At 43.7% G+C, this 23,195-nt stretch overlaps 1 protein-coding gene across 3 annotated transcripts in view; it reads right to left on the bottom strand.

Annotated features, from left to right (window-relative positions):
- The window catches only part of ARAP2 (ArfGAP with RhoGAP domain, ankyrin repeat and PH domain 2), a 189,704-nt gene that overhangs the window by 51,673 nt on the left and 114,836 nt on the right, over positions 1–23,195 (bottom strand). For all 3 annotated transcript variants that reach the window (XR_013545518.1, XM_073001120.2, XM_073001122.2), the window contains exons 20-22: positions 21,488–21,651; positions 11,984–12,196; positions 9,154–9,259 (exon numbers count right to left, since the gene is read on the bottom strand). Coding sequence is in view for 2 of the 3 variants with exons in the window: in XM_073001120.2 (XP_072857221.2) it covers positions 9,154–9,259; positions 11,984–12,196; positions 21,488–21,651 (483 nt within the window). In the remaining variant the exon portion in view is untranslated. The remainder of the gene's footprint in view (positions 1–9,153; positions 9,260–11,983; positions 12,197–21,487; positions 21,652–23,195) is intronic.

Raw genomic sequence — 23,195 nt, 5'->3', positions numbered from 1 at the left:
TGCAATATGTAGAGCTGTCAGGCAGATGTGATGCGAGAGACACCATTTCCAGAGGTCTATTGCCAAATAGAGAAAGCTTGGAGAATGGGTGCTACCTTGTTTGAGGATGTAGTACATGGCTGTAGTGTTGTCGGTGGCAATTTGTACCATTTTCCAGTGAAGATGTTCCTGAATGCTTTGCATGCCTTTATGACTGCCAGGAGTTCCAGCTCGTTTATGTGGAGGGAACATTCTCTGCGGGCCCAGTTGGCATGGATTTTAAGAGAGCCTCAATGTGCTCCCCAGCTTGTGAGGCTGGCATTGGTTGTGACTTGTATTTGAGGATGTGGTTGTTGGAATGGATGTCCTACTGAAAGGTTTGAAATGAAATGTCACCATTGGAGCTGGGAGGCGAGTTTGGAGGTGACTCTCTGTAAAGTGAGAGGAGAGTCTCTTAGTGGGTCGCAGAGGGCGAGAAACCACGATTGTGGGGACCTCATTTTTAGACATACATGTTGTACGACCAAGGCCATAGAGGCCATGGTGCCTAGGACACATTGCACCAGCAAGGCCAATACCAGAGCACTGTGGGTGAAGTTGTGCAGCAAAGAGATGAGGCTCTGCTGTTTGTCAAGGGGAAGTAATGCATGGGCTCGGATAGAGTCTATGCACACTCCAATGTATTGAATGACCTTTATAGGGCTCATTTTGGATTTTTGCATGTTGACCATGAGACCGAGATCATGGAGGAGGGATAAGGTGAAACAAGTGTCTCGGCAAGCTTTGCGACGGGAGTGGGTTACCAAGAGCCAGTCGTCTATGTATGGGAAAACGATGATGTTTTGTAGATGGAGGTAAGTGGCTACTGGAGCCATACACTTTGTGAAGACTCTTGGAGCTGTTGCAAGCCTGAAGGGAAGTCTTTTGAATTGATAGTCTCGAGAACCTAGTTGGAATCAAAGATACTGCCTGTGGGATAGATGGATGGCTATGTGGAAGTATGCATCTCTTAGATCTATGACTGTGAAACAATCTTTTTTCCTGAGGAGGGGTAGAATGGACTCAAGGGTTACGATGCAAAACTTGGTGGTGATAATGTAATGATTGAGCTCTCTGAGGTCTAGGATTGGACAAAGACCACCACCCTTTTGGGGGATGGTAAAATAGTGAGAGAGAAAAACGGTGCTGTGTTGTTGTGTCAGTTCTATGGTGCCTTTGAGAAGTAAATTTTTTATTTCTTCTTGCAGAGCTTGAGACGGTGGTGTAACAATGTAATGTGGCGGAGGGCACCGATGGAAATGGATGAGGTATCCATTTCGGATAATGGACAGAACCCAGGTGACGGACTCCCAGGGAGGTAAGTGCTTCCACAGAAAAGATGGGGAATGGTGAGTTGCAATCTTGGTCTTGTTGTTTAGTTGTTAAGTTGTATCCAACTCTTCATGACCCCATGGACCAGAGCATGCCAGGCCCTCCTGTCTTCCACTGCCTCCTGGAGTTGGGTCAAATTCATGTTGGTAGCTTCTATGTCACTGTCCAACCATCTTGTCCTCTGTCGTCCCCTTCTCCTCTTGCCTTCACACTTTCCCAACATCAGGGTCTGTTCCAGGGAGTCTTCTCTTCTCATGAGATGGCCAAAGTATTGGAGCCTCAGCTTCAGGATCTGATGTTTGGGTTTGTGGTCATTACACCTTTGGATAAGTTGTTGATGAGATTTAGATTTGTACTGTTGTTATTTGTAGTAAGGCGTGTAAGGTGTTTGGCGCTGGGGCTCATGTTGGAACCTTTAGTAAGAATTATAGGGATGTTTCCATTGGTTACGTTGAGGGCGTTGTTGATATGCCAGGTAGACGCCCCAACATTTGGCCACCAAATGCTTCTTTTGAATGTTCTCTAAGATGTCATCCGTTTCAGCATTGAAAAGGCCAGTGCCATTAAAAGGAAGGTCTTTGATGCGTGCCTGAGCATCTTCTGCAACACCAGCCATGTGAAACCAAGAAAAGCGTCTTAATGCCACAGAAGCATTCCTGTCTTCTACAGATGTGGCATTAAGATGGATCGATTCCAGTCAGGCTTCAGGCCGTGACATGGCATGAAACAGCATTGGTCACCCTGTTTGATGACCTGCTGAGGGAGGCCGAGAGGGGCAAAATGTCTCTGCTGGTCCTTCTCAAAATCTCAGCCACCTTTGATACTGTTGACCATGGTATCCTCCTGGGGAGGCTCTCTGAGTTGGGAATTGGTGGCCTGGCTCTGTTCCTTCTTGGAGAACCATCCCCAGAGAGTGAAGATTGGAGAGAGTTTCTTGGCCCCGTGGAGCCTCGATTGTGGGGTCCCGCAGAGCTCAATTATCTCTCCAATGCTGTTTAACATCTATATGAGGCTGCTGGGAGGGGTCATCAGGGGATGTGGGCCTTCATCTCATCAGTACGCTGATGATACTCAGCTCCACATCTCCTTTTTTCCAACAACAGTGGATGTTGTCTTATCCCTTGAGTGCTGCCTAGGGGCTGTTCAGCAATGGATGCAGGAGAACGGACTGAGGCTGAATCCAGGCAAGACGGAGGACCTTCGTGTGGGCGCCCCAGACATCAGTGGTCTGGAAAACTTCCTCTCTTTTGGGGGGGGGGGGTGACTCTTACCACCAAGAGTGAGGTTCGCAGCTTGGGTGTACATGTGGACACGGCACTCACCATGGAGACCCAGGTGTCATCAGTGGTCCGTTCCGCACATTTCCACCTTTGGTGGATTGCCCAGCTGCATCCCTATCTTGATGTGGGGGTGCTCACCACTTTGGTCCATGCGCTCATAGTCTCAAGATTAGACTACTGTAATGAGCTCTACATGGGACTGCCTTTGAGATTGATGCAGAAACGTCAGATGGTACAAAATGCTGCGGCCAGACTTCTAACTGGGGTGAAGAGGCACCAACATATTTCCCCCATGCTGGCCGCCTTGCAGTGGTTGCCCATTCATTTCCACATCGATTTCAAAGTTCTTATGATTACTTATAAAGTCCTAAGTGGTTTAGAACCTCGATATCTGACAGAGCGCCTTCTCCCACCCAGTTCTACCGGAGACACTCATTCTAGCCAAGCCAGGCGATTGAGGGGCCTAATGCCGAGGGAGGCCCAGAAGGAAATAACAAGGAACCGGGCCTTCTAGGCAGTGGCCCCTCGCCTCTGGAACAACTTGCCTGGCGCCCTCTGGGTGTCTTTAGAAGTAAACTTAAAACATGGCTATTTAGGCAGGCTTTCCCTCCTGCTGTATTTTAATATTTAGATTTTTACATGTTCATTGGTTTCATTATTTTTAAATTCTGTAATGCCACCCAGAGTAAACTATCTGTCTATATGGACGGAGTATAAATCTAATAAAAGAAATAAAAGAAATGTAGCCATCAATTTTGCTGTGGCATCAACAGTGTGTTTGGCGGAAAACATTTGTTGTATGGCAACAGAAAGATGTTCTTGTTGAAAAGTTTGTGCAAGTACCTTCTTGTCCTCTGGTAAGGAGTCAATGAAGGTGGCCATATTGTCCCAAAGGAAGCATTGTTAACCTCCCATAGCTCCTTGGTAGTTTGCTACTCTCATTATGAAAGCCATTGAGAAGTAGAGCCATCTCCCCATAGAATTGATTCTCCTGCTGTCCTTATTGGGTGGAATGAAAGTTTGATGATGTCGAGATTGAGATTTGGGAGGCCTCAACGAATATCAAGGTTGGAGCTGGTTGTTTTTGAAGAAATAATGCTCTGCAATCATGAATTTGGTAGAGATTGTCGATCCATTTCAATACTGAATGCGAAGAGGCCTGTTTAGTTCAAGACATTTGGGTGGTGCTGAGTAGGGATGGGAACATGGAAATCTGGACTGGGGTAGTGGTAGCTTTTTAAATGGGATCATAGAGACGATCTGTTGTTGGGCGATGGATCTGCAGATCTAAAGATTTAGCCATGTGGACCATGAGTTGGGCATGTGTCTGGAAATCCTCTGCCAGAGATGGAGGATTCACATCCACCAAGTCAGAATCTGGTGAAGTAATAAGTACAGATGACGTTTGTGGCCAAGAATCATCAATATCAGAGTCGGTATCTCTGTGGTGTCGAAAAGGAGGCTGCTGCCTATTCGGTGGGTATGTCGGTAGGCTCGTTGAGTAGATAGCTGCCTAGAGTGGTCATTTGACCAGAAAGGCGGGGTATAAATGCAATAAATAAATAAATAAATAAATAAATAAAAAATAAATCAAGGCCAGGGAGGCTGATATGGAGGAACGGTCTCCATAGTTCTGAGGAGCTGGAAAGTATTGGCTAACAGGAGCTGCAAATGCATCACGACTGGAGGCATGTTTCTCGACTGCCTTAAGCTTTTGAGGTGGCTGGTAGATAGCTGTCTGATGAATATTTGGACCTGGATGGGACGTACACTTAGACACTGAGGGTTGTCAAGATGGTGATGTAATCTCGCCATAGGACCCGACAAAATGGCCAGTTGAACGGGTTTGACAGATTGGTCGATGGAGCACTGACTGGGGCAAATGGCTACCCGATGAGGGTGCTAAGCATGGCTGTGACTTGCACGCACTGGCAGAATTGCCTCATAGGTTTGATGCCCATGATAGCATGCCGGTGGCCATGGTGGCATGCCCGATGGTACAGAATAGGGCACAGTATCTGGATAAGGCTCCAATTCCACTCTCTCCGGTGATGCGGCCATGGATGGGTTGCTGGGAGAGACACATTGTTGAATAGGAGGCCAGGAAGAAATGTGTTCTATTCGCTCATCCCATTCCGGTGACTGAAAAGCTGGTTGGTGAGACGGGATCCCTTTATTGTCAGAAGGATAACCGACCGAAATCAGATCACAAGATTCAGGACGCTGTTGTGGAATTGTCATGGAAGCTTTGTTTTAGTTTGTTTAGATCTCTTGGGTGGAAGAGGGTCCAGAAACAAAGAGGAATTGGAGGGCAGTTTCCATTTTTTGGAGGACTTCAATGTTGAAGTTTTCAAAGTTGAGTGTTTTGGTTTGTGTTCCTTTGAAGGTTTTGATGAAGTGGCATCCGAGTGGGATGGTGTGGCCGAATGGTGTTGCTTAGAGGATTCTGCAATCGCTTTCTCCATGGGTCTACCTTGCGAAGAAGTCATGCATGGGGGGTGAGCCATGAGTTTCACAGGCTGCAGAGATTGCTCCGAGAGATGGAGCTTAAATATGGAGAGACGAGAACTAAGTACTCCTCACTTGAAATTTTTACAATGAGGGCACAAAGAGGTTTGATGGGCCTTCCCCAGACAAAAAAGGCACTTGTGTGGCTGTCAGACAGAGGGAATTTGTTATCACAAACAATGCAGTGCTTAAATGGGCCCAAAGGTGCCACGAACAATTGTTAAGAGAAATAAAAATTTGATTAGTAAAAAAATAAAAGCGAGGTGTGTGACGGCTGAAGACCGAGGCACAGGAAAGAAAAAAGGGAACAGTTCGTATACTGGATATTATTGTATAAACAGAAGAAATAATTGGAGAATCAGGAGTAAAAACTCTCTTTCACTTTTACACCCACAGAAGCTAGAAGTACGAGGCTCTTCAATGCAGCGGTTGAAAGAAACTGAAGGGAGAGTCTTGGCGCCAAGGTACTTACACGGAGGGGAAGAGGTCTATTCTAATGTGATTTTTGCTACCACCGAAGCTCTTCTGACGAGGCTCTGCGCAGGTGCGGATCACCCAGGGTGTGATTCACAGAGGCCACGAAGAAGAACTTGAGCACTAGCCCACAGCTGGGGTCAACTATGGCATCTTCTCTATTATTCCAAGGTCCCAGCCAAAAGTTGATGGAAGGCTATGAACAGCTTCCCTCCCCATGCCACTCTCCAGGAGGGTGTCAATGGCTGCAGCCATGGTGATGAAGTGTACTAGACAGGTGCAAAATGAAAAGGACAGAGAAACTCGTGCATAGTTTCCCACCCAGCAGACACTACAATAGAGGGGAGGGGAAGCCTACGAGTAAGACAGAGAATGAACTGGATAAAGAGGGGGGTGAGATGGAATGAGGTAGCAATGGAGAGTTCTACTGAAGAATAGAATAGTGAAGCCGAGGAATGGGCTGAGTGGGCAAGTGGGGCCAACATTCTACCAGTCTACGCCCTTTTTTGACAGACTCTCTTTCACAAGGAAGCCTTCCATATCTGAATCGAACCTTCCCTAAGGCAGCAATGCTTGAGTGATTTGGTTCTGAGTGATTTTGGTTCTTGAGTGATTTGGTGTCTGAAGCTTGCTTAGGAGCCCACAGTGGAGTCACAGGAGGTTTTGCCAGCAGTACTCAGCAAGACCCCAGGTATAAAGGATACATTGACCTCAACCCAACCTAAAACGTGGAGATGTCAGAGACCAAAAAATGTGAAAGAAGGAAAGAACATACTGTGAGCTATTTCTCTTTCTGTTTGCACTTGAGTTTTAGCATCACTATGATGTAGAACTGGTTGGCAATGACAAAGATTATAAGATGGAGAAAGGTTGAGAGAAGTGTCCATGGTTCCAGTGACACCCTTATAAATAATTCTGAAATAAACGAGACAAAAATGATGAAACTGATGCTGTCCTCCTTTGGGCACATCATGAGAAAGCAAGTTTCTGAGAAAGATTGAAGGCAGCAGAAAAAGAAGACCAAATGCAAGATGAATTGACACCTTAAGGGAAGCCACAAGATTGAGTTTATATGAGCTGAGTAGGACTGTCAAAGATAGGACATTCTGGAGATCTCTCATTCATAGGATTGCTGTAAGTTGGAGGCAACTTGACGGCATGTAACAACAACAACAAAGGGTTTTTTAATTGTAACTTTCCTTACGATGACAAGCACTCTTACTGGTCTATTCAATGTCCGTTTACCTATGGATGGACTGGGCACCCTTACATTTGCCCAAGGTAGCACCATGGTATACCCAGCACCCTCCTGTAGCTTAGTTGGAACTATGTAGGAGAGTCCTCTTGCTCAACTATTCTGATAAACTGTAGTTCAAATGGTTCTGCCTAGAAGTCAGTGTGAGGCCTGCAGTAATATGTTTGAAGGACAGGTATATGAAGAATGAAATAAAATGAGCAGGGAATGATAGCAACTAAAAAAAATCATGATCTCATGAATGTATACAATGTAGTACTTGCAATAGAACTCAGTTTTTCTATTTCTGCTTTTTAAAGAAGAGCAAGTTTCCAGTCCATCTGACTGCGAGATACGCTTCAACAGATGAGCAAGACAAGGTGGAGCTCGGGAGGATTTTAAGTTATTGTAAGATAAGACTTCAGTCAGACAGTTTCCCCTTCTCCTTCCTATGATCATCAGGAAGCCCCAGGATTATGTAACCTCAGCAAATATTGATTAAGATATTTCTCTATCCGTTTTCACTCCAAAAATTGGAAAACAGTTTACAATATTACAGTATTAAAATACAACAAAAATCAAATAACAATAAAATCAAGTAGCAATGAGATGAAACAACAAAGCATTTCATTATGATCACAAACATCTCACACTGGTGTTCAGAAAAGCATCTGATGAAAATTAAGGCTTCAACTGGCAGTGGAAACACCCTATAGTGGGAACCCACTTGATCTCAATAGGGAGATATTTTCACATATGTATGCGGGGGGGGGGGAGGTTTGCCACAATGGAGAGGGCCCTTCTCATCACCACCAACTAAAGGTCATTATTCTACGACTCAGTAACTAAGATGCTCATCACAGAGCATAGGTGAATGAACATTTGATCCCAGGATCCTGCTCTTCTTGTCATTAAATTTGGATTTTTCTTCGCACATACTGTCATTTTTAAGCACAACTCTGTGTCAATATCCACCATACACTTAAATGCATCAGCATCAAGAAATCATTTCTGTTCATGCTTCAGATTGCACAATTAATGATGGCGTACCACAGTGAACCAGCAATTCACCAGTTCAAATCCTGCTCATTAATTCTACAGATGCCTTTAGCTATGCCACTCTTTTATGAAATGCCACTGTACACTATTACTACAGGGATGGCTATATTATTAAATGACAAGCACTAACTGCCCTGTGAGAAGGACTCTGACAACCTGTAGATTTTGATACTGTTTACTGTGGTTTTTTCCCCCATGGGTTTTAATGCCACTTTTAAGAGACAATGCAAAATGTGTGGCTCATGCACCATATGTTCTCCCAGGCCACTTCATGGCTTTAGATCTACCAACAGAAAGTATACTAGCTAAATTCCTTATTCTCACCAATTTAGGTTATTTTCACAAGACAAGACACCTTTGTGATAAATTTTAGCTCCCCCAAATTCCTGATGGCCACCTAAGAGCTATTTCCCCCACTCAGGGTTCAGTGGTTTATGCAAAATGTCCCATATCCTTTCCCTTTGCGAGGCAAAGTACACAAAAGCAAATACAGAAGGATCAGCTGATTGTTAAGAAAGATGCACACAACCCATTCAGTACTAGAAATCATGAAATGAAGCACCATTGTTCTATTTTTGAGAATTCACAGAAGAGATTGAAGTGCACTGTTCTTTACAAAAAAGGCAAATCTATGTAAAAATGGGTGATATTTTGCACACACACACACAATGTTTCCACTAACATAAAGACTGTTGTGAGTGCCAGGAAATTCCTTGCAGGCAATGAGAAGAAGTTTGCAATTCCTTCCCCTCACCTGCAAAGGCAAGATGAGCAAGGATTTACATCCTTCTCCAGGCTCATGCAGTGGGTAAAATAAACCCCATTTGAAAATATATATTTAAGAGTGACCATTTTTCAAAGATATTGGGAAATAACACCTCAAAGAGGTATTATTTCTCTCTAAAACAAAATGTGCTCCTCTCTGCGCATTGTTTTAGAAAGAAATAATTTCTTCTTCTTCTTTTTTAATGGTCATTTTCAGTTTCATCTGGATGCTCTGGTATGCTCTGGAGTGCCCTTGGAGCCAGAAGAATGACTTCATCACTATCTGATTTCATCCTGAAGGAAATGACTAAATAACATTTTGGGAACATCTCAGTTACTGCACGAGAAACATTTGATGAGAATTCAATCCTATATAAAACAAACTTACTAGATTTGAGCTATAGGAATAATACCCATCTATGCCCATGGAACATACAGAGGATTCCCCTGAAATTATTTTTGTAGATTTGTTGGCATACTCACCTGTAAAGGTGCTCCATTAAGGCTGCCAAAGTTGCTCTATTGACTGGTGGAAGCGTTTGAATGAAAGTGCTGTATTTCCTCACTCTCTCCTTCTCATCCAGGGTATCTGAGGGAGGGAGTGAAATTAAATTACCCAATATTAAGTAGATTGCAGTCCAAAGGAGAAGGATATCGACCAGCCATCTCAGCAGCATCTTGCCATTTCACATGACTATTCAAATAATCAACCTTCCCTTCACAGACACAATATGGATAATTCTCTTTTGATGCAGATTATTAGATCCTGCATTAGAAGGGGTTTCAGGGGATTCTTAGGCACAAAGAAGATATGCAACTTCTATATTCATGTGCTGGTTGCAATGACTCCCAAGGTAACTATCCATAAAGCACAAGCCAGATTCCTCTGTTCACTCATGGATGCACTTAATGAGCAGAGCTGATTAAAATACAAATGAACAAGACAGACAAATAGGTGAAATGGAAAACTGAAGTTCTCATTGCTCAAAGCAGGTTACTGAGAGGTCACTGTATTGATTTTTGGAAGATGTCTCTCTTAAACTACTGCATTAAAAATGGAGTGCACTCTCTCACAATTTAAGAAGTTGTTTTCCCCTTCTCTCATACGCTGCATAATATTTTCTTTTGGTTCTTGGACTTCCTTCAAAAACCCATTGGTCTAAGGGGTACTCTGAAGGAGAAGAGCAAATCTACAACAGAATGGCTGAAAAAGAAAAGAGTCAAGGTGTCGCAATGGCCCACTCAAAGTCCAGACCTCAACCCAGTTGAAATGTTGTGTCAGGACCTTCAGAGAGCTGTGCATAAACAAATGCCTACAAACCTCAATGAACTGAAGCAATATTGTAAAGAAGAGTGGGGAAAAATTCCTCCACAATGATGTGAGAGACTAATAAAGTCATACAGAAAATGATTACTTCAGGTTATGGCTGCTAAAAGTGGTTCTACAAGCTACTGAATCATAAGGTGTAGTCAGTTTTTCATACACAGCTTCTATATTTTGACTTTATTTTTATAAAATAAATCATGACACAGTGCAATATGTCATGTGTCGTTGTTCATTTGAGGTTGTATTTACCTAATCTTCAGACCTGCTAAGGACCAGATGATTTTTATTATGTCCTGATACATAAAACCACAGAATTCAAAGAGGGTGTACTTTCTTTTTCGCATGAAATTTTCTTTTTCAATGAATGTATCTCCCTTTATGACACTGCTTGAGTGTTAAGATCATCAGGAGAGGCCTTTCTCTCAGTCTCGCCACCTTCGTGGGTGCATTTCTGGGAAGGTCTGCTGTCCTTCTGCAAGCAGGTGAAGACCTTTCTCCTCAGGCAAGCTTCCCCAGAGTGATTTCTTTTAAATGGATTGTTGTACCTTACTGAATGTGTTTTGCTGTTGCTTATATATATATAAGCACAGAACACACCTACACAGAATTATATTTAGCCCTTTTCTTGCCTATGGAAGAATCTGGAATGAAGCAGAGTACCTCCTGTGCTTTGATTGCCTACAATATAGCTATAAAGCCCTGGGTACAATATCAGTAAAGGAAAAGAGCCCACAGCATCTTGGATATCTCACAACATGGGTATGACCTGCTTGCTTTTCTTCTAAAGTGAGGAATGAATTGAGGGAAGGGGGAAGAAAGTAATTTTTCTTGATGGTGGAAGGAACCATTACTATTGAAATGTGTTTGCTTCTATTCTGTACTGCTGTAAGCCCAATCAATGATAATGCATAGCTTGTGATAACTGTCAGCAGTTTAAGATTACTCACTTAACAGAAGGAGAAAAAATGCTTGGGAGGAAAAGAGAAAAAATGTCTCTTTTGCCAGATACTCCATGACTGATCACTTGGAATGAGGAGAAGTGGCATACTAGGTGCTCATCGGAATAATTCACAGATGACATGCTCCAAATATAAAGTGTCCCTTCACTGTTTGTACAATTCAGAGCACCATGGTTCAAGAATAATATTGATAAGCTGAAACATATCCAGAGGATATTGATAAGATATGTTTAGGTAAAAATATCCAATTTTCTCAATCCTTCCTCATAGTGCTTACATTTAGACTCTCTGAACATAAATAACATGTTCAGAGGGTCTAAATTCAAGCACTATGAGGAAGGGTTGAGGAATTTGGGGATGCTTACCTAAAAGAACAGACTGAATGATGATAGGATAGCAACTTTTAGGTAACTGAATAATGGTTATTGCATGGAGGATGGAGTAAGCTTGCTTCCTGTTGCTCCAGAGGGCAGGTCCCAGACCAATACATTCATTCAAACAAACAAACAAAACTTAAGACATTTTGATTAGACAGGAGGAAGAATTTCCAGATGGTAAAATATGTTTGACAGCAGAACTGTCTTGGAGTATTCTGGATTCTGCTTGGTTGACATTTTTACATAGAGGCTGGATTGCTATCTGTCAGGAATGCTCTGGCTGTGGATTTCCATCCCTGGAAAAGGAATGAAGATTACCCCTGATGTACCATCTAGCTCTAGATTTCCTATGATTTTACAACTACAGTTTATCAACAGCTAACAAACCACTTGTACTATGATGGGCAGTATGTATCAGTGGAAGATGGATCTGATTAAATAAAAATATTCTTTGCATACCTCATTGCAGCTACTCCTTCACGTATAATGAAGTAGAACAGTGTGCTTCTGTTGGTGGTCAGAATCAGACTGGGAACTGTACAGTCGCACATCATCATCTACAAAGATATGCAGCCAACTTTTCTATACCTGGATAAACAATCATATAAGCTGTGCCTTCAGGGCTTAACAACAATAACACCATTCATTACCTAGTGCAGAGATCCAAAATGGATAAAGTTCTTTGGTAAGAAGTGCATCATCAATCTCAGACAGAAAACACTTCAACGTATCAGTAACGTCTTCAAGTTGATTTGTTCCAGCCCTCAACTTAACACTTCTGGCATCTTTTTTGAAGTTCTCAAGAAGTTCCCTCATACGAGATGGATCCCCACCTTTCTGGTAGATATGTTTGCTACCCAAACCTTAAACAAAGGAACACAAAATTACATACTTGCCAAATTTTCAATTATAAGATAATATAATGTTGGGAAGGGGGCACCATCCTCACACCAATTAATTGTGGTTTGAACCAGCACAAACACATCCAGTAGTTGTGCAGCACTATGATTCAACATACTGGCTGATGTATTAAAGCTGTAGTCCCAAACCTCTGGAAGTTCCAGGTTGCAGAAGCTTGTTTTAATGCACATGCAACTAAACAGAACATTCCAGATCTCATGACTTGGCCTCAATCCCCTACACTACCCTACCGTCCAAAGGGTCAGAGAAACAGACTATTTCTACTGATTCATGCCGAAATAACATTCAATTGTCAGTCCAATCAGTTCCTGTACATTAAATGGGGATAAGGGGTGTCATCTGGTCCTTTGCCTCAAGCAATCATATGTGTCATGCCAACCCTGGTCTGACAGTCCTCCCCATTTTCAGCTATTCCTCTTGTAGCAGAAAACTTCAAAGGAAGATAGTAAAAGATGGAAAGCTGTCTTCTACTGCTTATCACGGAGCTTTAGAAGAAGTTGGTATTTTAAAAAATCTGTTACTTGTAATTTATTCCTTTCCATAACAATAACAACAAAAAAGCATTACTGCGTTATTTTGATTATAACCTAATGATGGATAACTAAACTATTTTTCTTCTGCCACTGTAACTTTACAGCACTGCTTTTGTCATCACAGGGATGTGGCCTTACTAGGCAGTAGAGGGAAAATGTCGTCTAGTTCAAGTACCAGCTCATAGTATGCCTCATGCTGCTATTCTAGAGATAGTAACAAAAGGGAAACAGGTATGCTTTGAACCATAGGTTAATGACCTGCAGGTTTTTTATAGCTTTGAAAATACTTATTGAAAGTGACTATTGAATTTCTTTTGAAAAACAATAGAGTTGCCTTTAAAAATGTAACTGTAGATGTAACTAACTGCTGGGGGCTTACCTCTATTTCCCTTTAAAAAGTAAGTTTCCAACCTCTTGAATATTCATCTGAAAAATGAATCATGGATTCTGTGGAATCCAAGAGTCCTTGGAACCCATTTTGAAAGTCATAACCTTATAGGCATGGTCCACAATTGTTAGGATGAACCTGTTCCCCCTCTTTGTGGCCTTGGGCAAAGGTCCCACTATATCCACCCCTATGCATTTGAACGGAGTGTCAATCACAGGCAAAGGGCACAACTTTGCTTTGGTCCTGTCGCGGTTATTCCCCTGCCTTTGACACACATCACATTGAAACTAACACAGTGGCCGATGCTTTGGTGGGGTATATGTCCAGGATGGGATTTGCCTCAGAGATAATCACAGATTTGGGAGCATCGTTCACATCAAAGCTCATGAAACGCTTATGGCAAATCTGTGGAATTAAGCACAAGGAAACCACTGCCTATCATCCGGAAAGTAATGGGTTAACTGAGAAGTTCAATGGGACTCTAATGCGCATGATTAGGGCTTACTTGGCAGAGAATCCAAACAATTGGGACCAGAAGCTGCAATCCCTTTTGTTTGCTTATCGATCAGTGCCACAAGCCAGTACCGGGTTCAGTCCATTTGAACTTCTATTTGGGAGACGGGTGAAAGGGCCCCTTGATTTGATCAAACAAAATTGGGAGCAGATCACCCAGGATGACCCACAAGACGTTGTGACTTACATAGACACCTTGATGAATGACCTAAGGAGAAATCTAGAGCTGGCAGCAGAAAACCTGCAAGCTCAGAAGGTCAGACAGAAAACATGGTATGACCACAAAGCTAGAGAGAGGCACTTTGACCCAGGGGAGGAAGTGCTTTGGCTTAGGCCCTGCAGAGAGAATAAACTGCAGCTCAAATGGGCAGGACCATATAGGGTCATTTCCAAGATGTCAGACCTGAACTACCTAATAGAGCAGGAGGAGAACCAAGCAAGGAGGGTGGTTCATGTGAATGCCCTAAAACCCTACTACAGAGGGGAACAGAGGGTTTTATTCGCGATAAAAGCAGCTGAGAGTGAGGAAGCGGAATTACCCTTCTGGGAGGGTAGAGGGGAAGTAAAATACAACCCAGAGGAGGTAAAGATCAGTCCTGCACTCACCCAAGATCAGCAGCAAGAACTAAAAATGCTGCTTAATAAATATCAACAGGTGTTTTCCAACAAGCCGGGGATAGTGAAGGGAGTGATGCATCGGATCCACACAGGGGATGCACCCCCGCAGGCAGTATCCCCATACCGAGTAACGGGACCCTATAGGGACAAGGTGCGGAAGGAGTTGGACGAAATGCTGAGGGAGAACATAATCGTCCCATCTTCTAGTCCTTGGTCCTCTCCGATAGTCCTTGTGGACAAGCCTGATGGGAGCATTAGGTTTTGTGTTGATTACAGGAAATTAAACCGTGTAACCACTCCTGATGCCTACCCAATGCCCAGGCTAGACAACCTGATTGAAACCATAGGGGGTTGTCGGTTCATCTCATCATTGGACCTGGTAAAGGGATATTGGCAATTAAGAATTGATCCCAGGGATCAAGAAAAGACTGCCTTTTGCAGCCCTTTTGGTCTCTATGAGTTTCGAGTCCTGAGCTTTGGTCTCAGAAATGCACCAGCCACATTCCAAAGGCTGATGGACCAGACCTTGGCAGGGCTCAGTGACTTTACAGTGGCCTACATTGACGACATAGGGATCTTCAGTAATACCTGGGAAGATCACCTGATACACCTGGAGTTAGTGCTGCAGAGGTTAAGTGCAGCAGGGCTAACAGTAAAGGCCAGCAAGTGCCAGCTGGGTAGCCCAGAAATAAAATACTTAGGTCACATGGTAGGGGGAGGAATGATAAAACCCCTGGAGGCCAAAATAGAAGCTGTTCGAGATTGGCCTAGACCCACCACCAAGAGAAAAGTCAAATCATTTCTTGGGTTGGTGGGCTACTACAGAAAGTTCATCCCGAGGTTTAGCGAGATTGCGGCTCCGCTGACCGATCTGACGAGGAAGAAGACTGATGACCGCATCCCGTGGACCAGCGACTGTGAGGCGGCGTTCCAGAGGTTGAAGGAGGCGTTAATCAACTATCCTGTCCTGCGTGCTCCAGACTTCGACCGGGAGTTCATCATCTACACCGATGCGTCTAACAGCGGGGTAGGAGCAGTTCTGTGCCAGGAGGATGAAAATGGTGACCAGCATCCAGTGTCCTACCTGAGTAGGAAACTTCAAAAAGGTGAGAGACATTTGGCAACCGTGGAGAAGGAGTGTTTGGCCATAGTCTACGCGATCCAGAAGGCCAAGCCTTACATCTGGGGAAGACATTTTATTCTGTGTACTGACCATTCACCATTGCAATGGTTAAAGACAATGAAAACCCACAATAGCAAACTTATGAGGTGGGCTTTGAACTTACAGGACTATGACTTTGAAGTGAAGGTGGTCAGAGGGTCAGTGAACTGTGTTGCTGACGCCTTATCAAGAAGACCTGAAGACGGCGAAAGAACATGGACTATATGTATATAATGAAAACAAAAAGTTAAAATGTACCTGGTTTTAAATTGGTTTGTATTAATAAAGGTAAATTGATGTAATGTATATGGTAAATGTTTAAATGCCTATTTGAAATGTTTAACTTAGAATGTAAGTAAGTATAATATGGTAGGTATAATTGGTGTTGTGTGTTTTATACAGGTTGTTTTTTTTGGGAAAAAGCACCTTAGCTTTCCCCCTACAAAACAACTTATAAAGAGGGGAGGTGTTACATAACAGCACTGATGTTACCTGTCTGTCATGGGTTTGGAGGGAAAGTTCCATCCTATGGGGAGTGGAAGGCGGGACATCAGGAGGAGGGGCTGTACTGTATAAATATGTGATGCCTGTGTGGTGAAGAGTAGATGCTGAGACAGACTGTGAGACACTGGGTTGGGACGAAGCAGCAGCTGGGGAAGAAGAAGCTGTTGTGGGAGTCTGGGTGTCTGACAGGGTACTACTGTGTGTCAGAGTACCAACCTGAAAGGTTCAGGGGTCTGTTGGTTAGCCAGAACTGATGGGTTCAGGGTCTGTGCTCTAAGTTAAAGGTTCTAGGTGAACCAAACTGTATGCTTGTGTGTGTGAGAATAAGCCACGTTACTTTATTTTATTCACCTGATTGTTTTATTTACCCTGTTTGTATTTAAAATAAACCTTATTCTCACACACACAAGCATACAGTTTGGTTCACCTAGAACCTTTAACTTAAAGCACAGACCCTGAACCCATCAGGTCTGGCTAACCCACAGACACCTGAACTTATCAGGTTGGTACTCTGACACACAGTAGTACCCTGTCAGACACCCAGACTCCCACAACAGCTTCTTCTTCCCCAGCTGCTGCTTCGTCCCAACCCAGTGTCTCACAGTCTGTCTCAGCATCTCCCTTCACCACACAGGCATCACATATTTATACAGTACAGCCCCTCCTCCTGATGTCCCGCCTTCCACTCCCCATAGGATGGAACTTTCCCTCCAAACCCATGACAGACAGGTAACATCAGTGCTGTTATGTAACACCTCCCCTCTTTATAAGTTGTTTTGTAGGGGGAAAGCTAAAAGTGCTTTTCACCAAAAAAACAACCTGCATAAAATACACAACAACATTTATACATACCATATAATACTTACATATACTTACACTCCAAGTTAACCATAGCAAATATGCATTTAAACATTTTACCATATACAGTACATCAATTTACCTTTATTAATACCAACCAAATTCAAAACCAGGTACATTTTAACTTTTTGTTTTCATTATATACATATAGTCCATGTTCTTTCGCCGTCTTCAGTCTTCAGGTCTTCTTGATAAGGCGTCAGCAACACAGTTCACTGACCCTCTGACCACCTTCACTTCAAAGTCATAGTCCTGTAAGTTCAAAGCCCACCTCATAAGTTTGCTATTGTGGGTTTTCATCGTCTTTAACCATTGCAATGGTGAATGGTCAGTACACAGAATAAAATGTCTTCCCCAGATGTAAGGCTTGGCCTTCTGGATCGCGTAGACTATGGCCAAACACTCCTTCTCCACGGTTGCCAAATGTCTCTCACCTTTTTGAAGTTTCCTACTCAGGTAGGACACTGGATGCTGGTCACCATTCTCATCCTCCTGGCACAGAACTGCTCCTACCCCGCTGTTAGACGCATCGGTGTAGATGATGAACTCCCGGTCGAAGTCTGGAGCACGCAGGACAGGATAGTTGATCAACGCCTCCTTCAACCTCTGGAACGCCGCCTCACAGTCGCTGGTCCACGGGATGCGGTCATCAGCCTTCTTCCTCGTCAGATCGGTCAGCGGAGCCGCAATCTCGCTAAACCTCGGGATGAACTTTCTGTAGTAGCCCACCAACCCAAGAAATGATTTGACTTTTTTCTTGGTGTTGGGTCTGGGCCAATCACGAACAGCTTCTATTTTGGCCTCCAGGGGTTTTATCACTCCTCCCCCTACCTTGTGACCCAAGTATTTTCTTTCTGGGATACCCAGCTGCAGTTTGCTCTCTCTGCAGAGCCTAGGCCAAAGCACTTCCTCCCCTGGGTTAAAGCGCCTCTCCCTGCCTTCCTGGTCATCCCAAGCTTTCTTTCTGACCTTTTGAGCTGGCAGGGTCTCTGCTGCTAGCTCTAGGTTTCTCCTTAGGTCATTCATCAAGGTGTCTATGTAAGTCACAACGTCTTGTGGGTCACCCTGGGCGATCTGCCCCCAACCCTGCTCGATCAAATCAAGGGGCCCCTTCACCCCTTTCCCAAATAAAAGTTCAAATGGACTGAACCCGCTACTGGCTTGTGGCACTGATCGATAAGCAACCAAAAGGGATTGCAGCTTCTGGTCCCAATTGTTTGGATTCTCTGCCAAGAAAGCCCTAATCATGCGCATTAGAGTCCCATTGAACTTCTCAGTTACCCCATCACTTTCAGGATGATAGGCAGTGGCTTCCCTGAGCTTAATTCCACAGATTTGCCATAAGCGTTTCATGAGCTTTGACGTGAACGATGTGCCCAAATCTGTGATTATCTCTGAGGCAAATCCCATCCTGGACATGTACCCCACCAAAGCATCGGCCACTGTGTTAGTTTCGATGTTTGTCAAGGGTATGGCTTCAGGATACCTTGTGGCATGGTCCACAATTGTTAGGATGAACCTGTTCCCCCTCTTTGTGGCCTTGGGCAAAGGTCCCACAATATCCACCCCTATGCATTTGAACGGAGTGTCAATCACAGGCAAAGGGCACAGCTTTGCTTTGGTCCTGTCGCGGTTATTCCCCTGCCTTTGACACACATCGCATTGTTTACAGAACTCCCTGATCTGCTTCCCTATGTCAGGCCAGTAGAAATTCTGTGTGATTCTCTGCTGTGTTTTGTTGACCCCTAAGTGTGCAGCAAACATGTCAGAGTGCCCCCTTTGTAAGATCATGGGGCGATACTTTTCAGGTACCACCAGTTGACTTCTGATCCCATCTCCCCCTTTTGAGATGTTCCTCAGGGTTTCTCTATATAAAATCCCCTTTTTCTCCAGAAATCTCACTGGGGTTTCAGGTGTTAGCTGGGCGTCAGTCACCTGTTCAAAACACTTTTGGAGAGTGGCGTCTGCCTTTTGCTCCTGTCCAAATCTGCTGTCTGTGGTTAAGGTTTCCACCACAGCTTCTGAACTCCCCTCTGCTTCCGCCTCTGGCTCATCATTACCCCCCTGAACTGTCCCCGTGGTGGCTTGTGAGCGTGTAATCACTAGCACCCTTTTCACATGTTCAGCCAGGTCATTTCCCACGAGCACGGCTGCTGGCAGAGTAGATGAAATCGCTATCCGCCAATCTCCCCTCCAGCCTTGAAAGTTGACAGGTACCTCTGCTACTGGCAGAGAGATTACCTGCCCCTCAATACCTGCTACCTTTATGCTCTCATTTGGGATTATAAACTCCCGGGGAATGATATCGGGATGGCACAGGGTTACCTGGGAACAAGTGTCCCGCAGCCCCCTATACTGACGGTCAAGTATTCCTACGTCCACCCCGGCTGTCTCAAACAACTGAGAATCTGTTTTTATCAGCAAGCAGCGCTTTACCTCCACCAGAGGACCATTTTCCTCAGCCTGATCAGCAGAGGTAGCTGTTCCAGACTGAGTAGCTATGGCAACAGGCTCCCTCTGTGACAATGAGCTTTGCTCTTTCTGGACACAGAACACAGCTTTTGGCTTGGTCCCACTAGAATTCTGAGGCACCATTCCTTTTAGCTGCTTTAATTTCTCACACTCTGAGATTAGATGACCCTTTCCCTGACAGAAATAGCATTTTCTGGTATATTTTGATTCTCTCTCATCTTGTTTTGGTTTTCCCTCCAAAATCTGAGGTCTTGGTTTCATATCTGAGGGCTTCCCTTCACCATGGGCCCCTCCCCCTTGCTGCAATTTCTTCCCTTTTATTCTCAAATCCAGCTCCTTTCGCTTAGCCTCAAACTCAGCCCTGATCTGTAAAATTTCTTCCTCAGCCCTAGCTTTTATCTCTTTTACTTTTTCTTCAGTCTCATCTCTGATTTCTTTTAATTTAATGTCTTTTTGCTGATTATATTTTTCAAGATCTTGCTCACTTTGTCTGACCTGAGCCTCATACTTTTCTCTTTCCGCAATTTCTTCAACTGATAAGTTGTTATTTTTCTTATTTAGGAATGTTAATTTTAATTGTGCCATTCTGACTCTGTGTTCCAGTTCCATCTCTTCTATCCTCATGGCCATTCCCCTTTTCTTGGCATCTGCCTCTGCCTGACTGATTTCAGCTCTTTCTCTGGCCTCCCTATCCAATTGTCTCATTCTAAATTCATGCTGTTGGGCTAGGAGCATTTTTCTGAGTTCTAAGGTCTGTTCTCCCGTGCTGTCACCCTGCACTGAGCCAAATTCATCCTCAGAGCCTTGGTCAATCTGGGGGTCTTTCACTTCACTCATGTCTGCTACTTGGCTTCGAGTCAAGGGCATACCCCCCCTCAGAACAGGCTGCTTTAAAAAGTCAAGCCTCAAAATAAAACGACCACTTTTTTTTCTTTTTGCCTCAGAACCAGCTCTCCCTAGAGATTGCTGCTGTTCTTCAGCACTAAACTTGCAACAGTATCGAGTCAGAGCCTACCCCCCTCTGCTGGGCCTCTCAGCTGGCAAGCTAGCTCGCTGTTGCTACGCAGTTTTTCCTCAGCGTTTTCCCGCCAAAATCAGGCTGCCTCAGAGCACCTTAATCTAAGTCTCCCCAGTTGGCACGTTCTTCTACTAGCGCACCTCCCCGTGAGGTACACCTAGAAGATTACCTACGCGCCTCAGACTGTCCCTGACTAGACCCCCCTTGCTCTGGGCACCCTTGCCAAGGCTTTGCTGGACCGCTGGACAACTGGACCAGTCGTATCCCACACGCTGGACACCAATCAATGTGACAAACCCAGACCTACTGGGATCTATCACACAGTTACTAAGCTGCCACCAACCATTCCCTATAATAAGTCACACAGACCAGGGATGGATTTTTAAACAACAAAAGAATAAGGTTTATTTTAAATACAAACAGGGTAAATAAAACAATCAGGTGAATAAAATAAAGTAACGTGGCTTATTCTCACACACACAAGCATACAGTTTGGTTCACCTAGAACCTTTAACTTAAAGCACAGACCCTGAACCCATCAGGTCTGGCTAACCCACAGACACCTGAACTTATCAGGTTGGTACTCTGACACACAGTAGTACCCTGTCAGACACCCAGACTCCCACAACAGCTTCTTCTTCCCCAGCTGCTGCTTCGTCCCAACCCAGTGTCTCACAGTCTGTCTCAGCATCTCCCTTCACCACACAGGCATCACATATTTATACAGTACAGCCCCTCCTCCTGATGTCCCGCCTTCCACTCCCCATAGGATGGAACTTTCCCTCCAAACCCATGACAGACAGGTAACATCAGTGCTGTTATGTAACAGGTGCTAAACATATTTTCACAACAGAAGACTTCGTTGTGCAATTAACTACATCTTATACCAAACAAAATTAAGCCAGCTCCTTGTTCCAAGAAACTCCAGGTTTCATCTTCCAACCCTGCTTTCCTCATAACAACACACATTTCACTTTCTCACTCAACACTGATATTAAAAAAATATACAGCCACAGAAACAACCTAATGTAACAACAAAAACATTGCTTTTTTACAGTTCACAGCTCAAGCCCACATAATGTAATCTGATATAGATGCTTCTTAACTACTCTATCTGGATGCATCTCCAATTTTCATGAACTTGAAGAAATCCTTTTCTCCGCTTACCATACTGTGTAACAAATGCAATACAGCTGTTCACTATAATCGGGACGTCATTTTTGCTGAGCTGCTGATCTTCCAACACGTTGCCATCTGTACCTGCTGCTTTTTCAATTGCACTATGCCAGACTGTGAAATCCAGCTTGGTGTGGCCATGGATATAGAGTGTTCTGTGAAAGAGTTCAGGGGGGATGTTTTGAAAACAGCAATCAGAGCAAGGGGTGGGAGAGACAATTTCTGTTTTTAGTTTCTGGAGTGGTGGCAGACAAATGTATTAAAGCCAAGCAATTCAAAAGCACACAACAACTTACAAGGGAACAGATATACAACATTTTTGCAGCACTCTTTTATTTTCAGGGTTGATTGGGGTTAGAGGTGGGGAAGAGGGATGCAGAAATCTGAAACGGAAACTGGCTGTACACAAAAATCCCTGTCATAACGAAACAACCTCTCTTACTCCCCCCCCCCCAGGGCAATCTTTGAATTTGGATCTAATAGTATCGTTTTGGGTGATCAGAAGGAAATTTGTCTCCAATATAGCAGTAACAAAATGAGTCTCCTTCCTCAAATTATTCTACTGAAATCAAGATGCAAATGGGAGAATAACATGGAGTGGATTTTTGTGGGAAGAACAATGAGCTTCATATGGTCCTGATACTCCACAGCTGAGAATGTTTGCATTCTAAGCATTTGCTTTTGCAGCAAGATTCAGCTGGCAGATCATGAAATTCTGCACACAGAGGCACAAATACAAATAATAGATCCCACAAGACTAAAATGCCCTCATCCCTCCTTTGAAATAGCTTTATGTTTGCCCCAAGAATAAAAGAGGAAGAAACACTTCAGGTTTTGGGCCGAGAGCTCATTATTCCTGTATTTGTCTCCCCCGCCCCCAGTTGGAATACCTTACATGCAGATTGCTAGAGTATTTCACCCTTCTGTAAAAATGCATGTTTATGAAAAACAAATTTCCACATGGGAAGAAAAAAAGTTTCACCATCCAATATGGAAGTTAGATTGCTTAAAAATACCAGCAGAAATACATTAAAAATAAATCTGAAAGATTTTCACATCCCTCTATAACCTCCAAACCTATCCCTCATTGCATCTCCTTTAAGATCCCCCCCCCAGATCACTCCATTCAGAACGGTTTTCTCTGTATAACCTGCCAGAAACACTTTCCTAAAAAAGAAAGGAGAAACTCTGTTCTAGATGTCATTGCATTTATTTCTAAAGGCTTGTTATTCTGATAAAAAGTACAAAGATATGGACCAAGCTATCACATGAACCTCCAGAGGCAACAAATCATCATATCCTGAACAGATAACAGCTCTGAGGGTTGCACCTTCGTAGTAAATAAGAAACTATTAAGCTATCTGGCCATACACCAGGCACTGGGAGAGGAAAAGCTTTGTAGCCACAATACATTCAAGGCTTCTGAGGCAGCTGCTAAAGACAGAGAACACATCTCTTTTGCAAACACTCCCTCTTAGCCAACTCAGAATGTTACTGAAGTGTCAGCAGAACCTTTCTGTAGCTTTCCCTTCTTCAAAACCAAATGCACACTGTGTAGATTTTGTTTGCTCCAGACATTCTTTAAAAAAAAGGATTTTATCTTATGCGCTAAGGAAAGGCTGAACAGAAACTGCGAAATAAAATAAAATAAATATAAAAGAGGTATTACAATGCGTACAGCAAAAAGTATACCTAAAAT

The sequence above is a fragment of the Pogona vitticeps genome, chromosome 5, assembly GCF_051106095.1.
Source record: "Pogona vitticeps strain Pit_001003342236 chromosome 5, PviZW2.1, whole genome shotgun sequence".
Lineage (NCBI taxonomy): Eukaryota > Metazoa > Chordata > Lepidosauria > Squamata > Agamidae > Pogona > Pogona vitticeps.
This window is presented reverse-complemented; position numbering and strand designations above follow the sequence as displayed.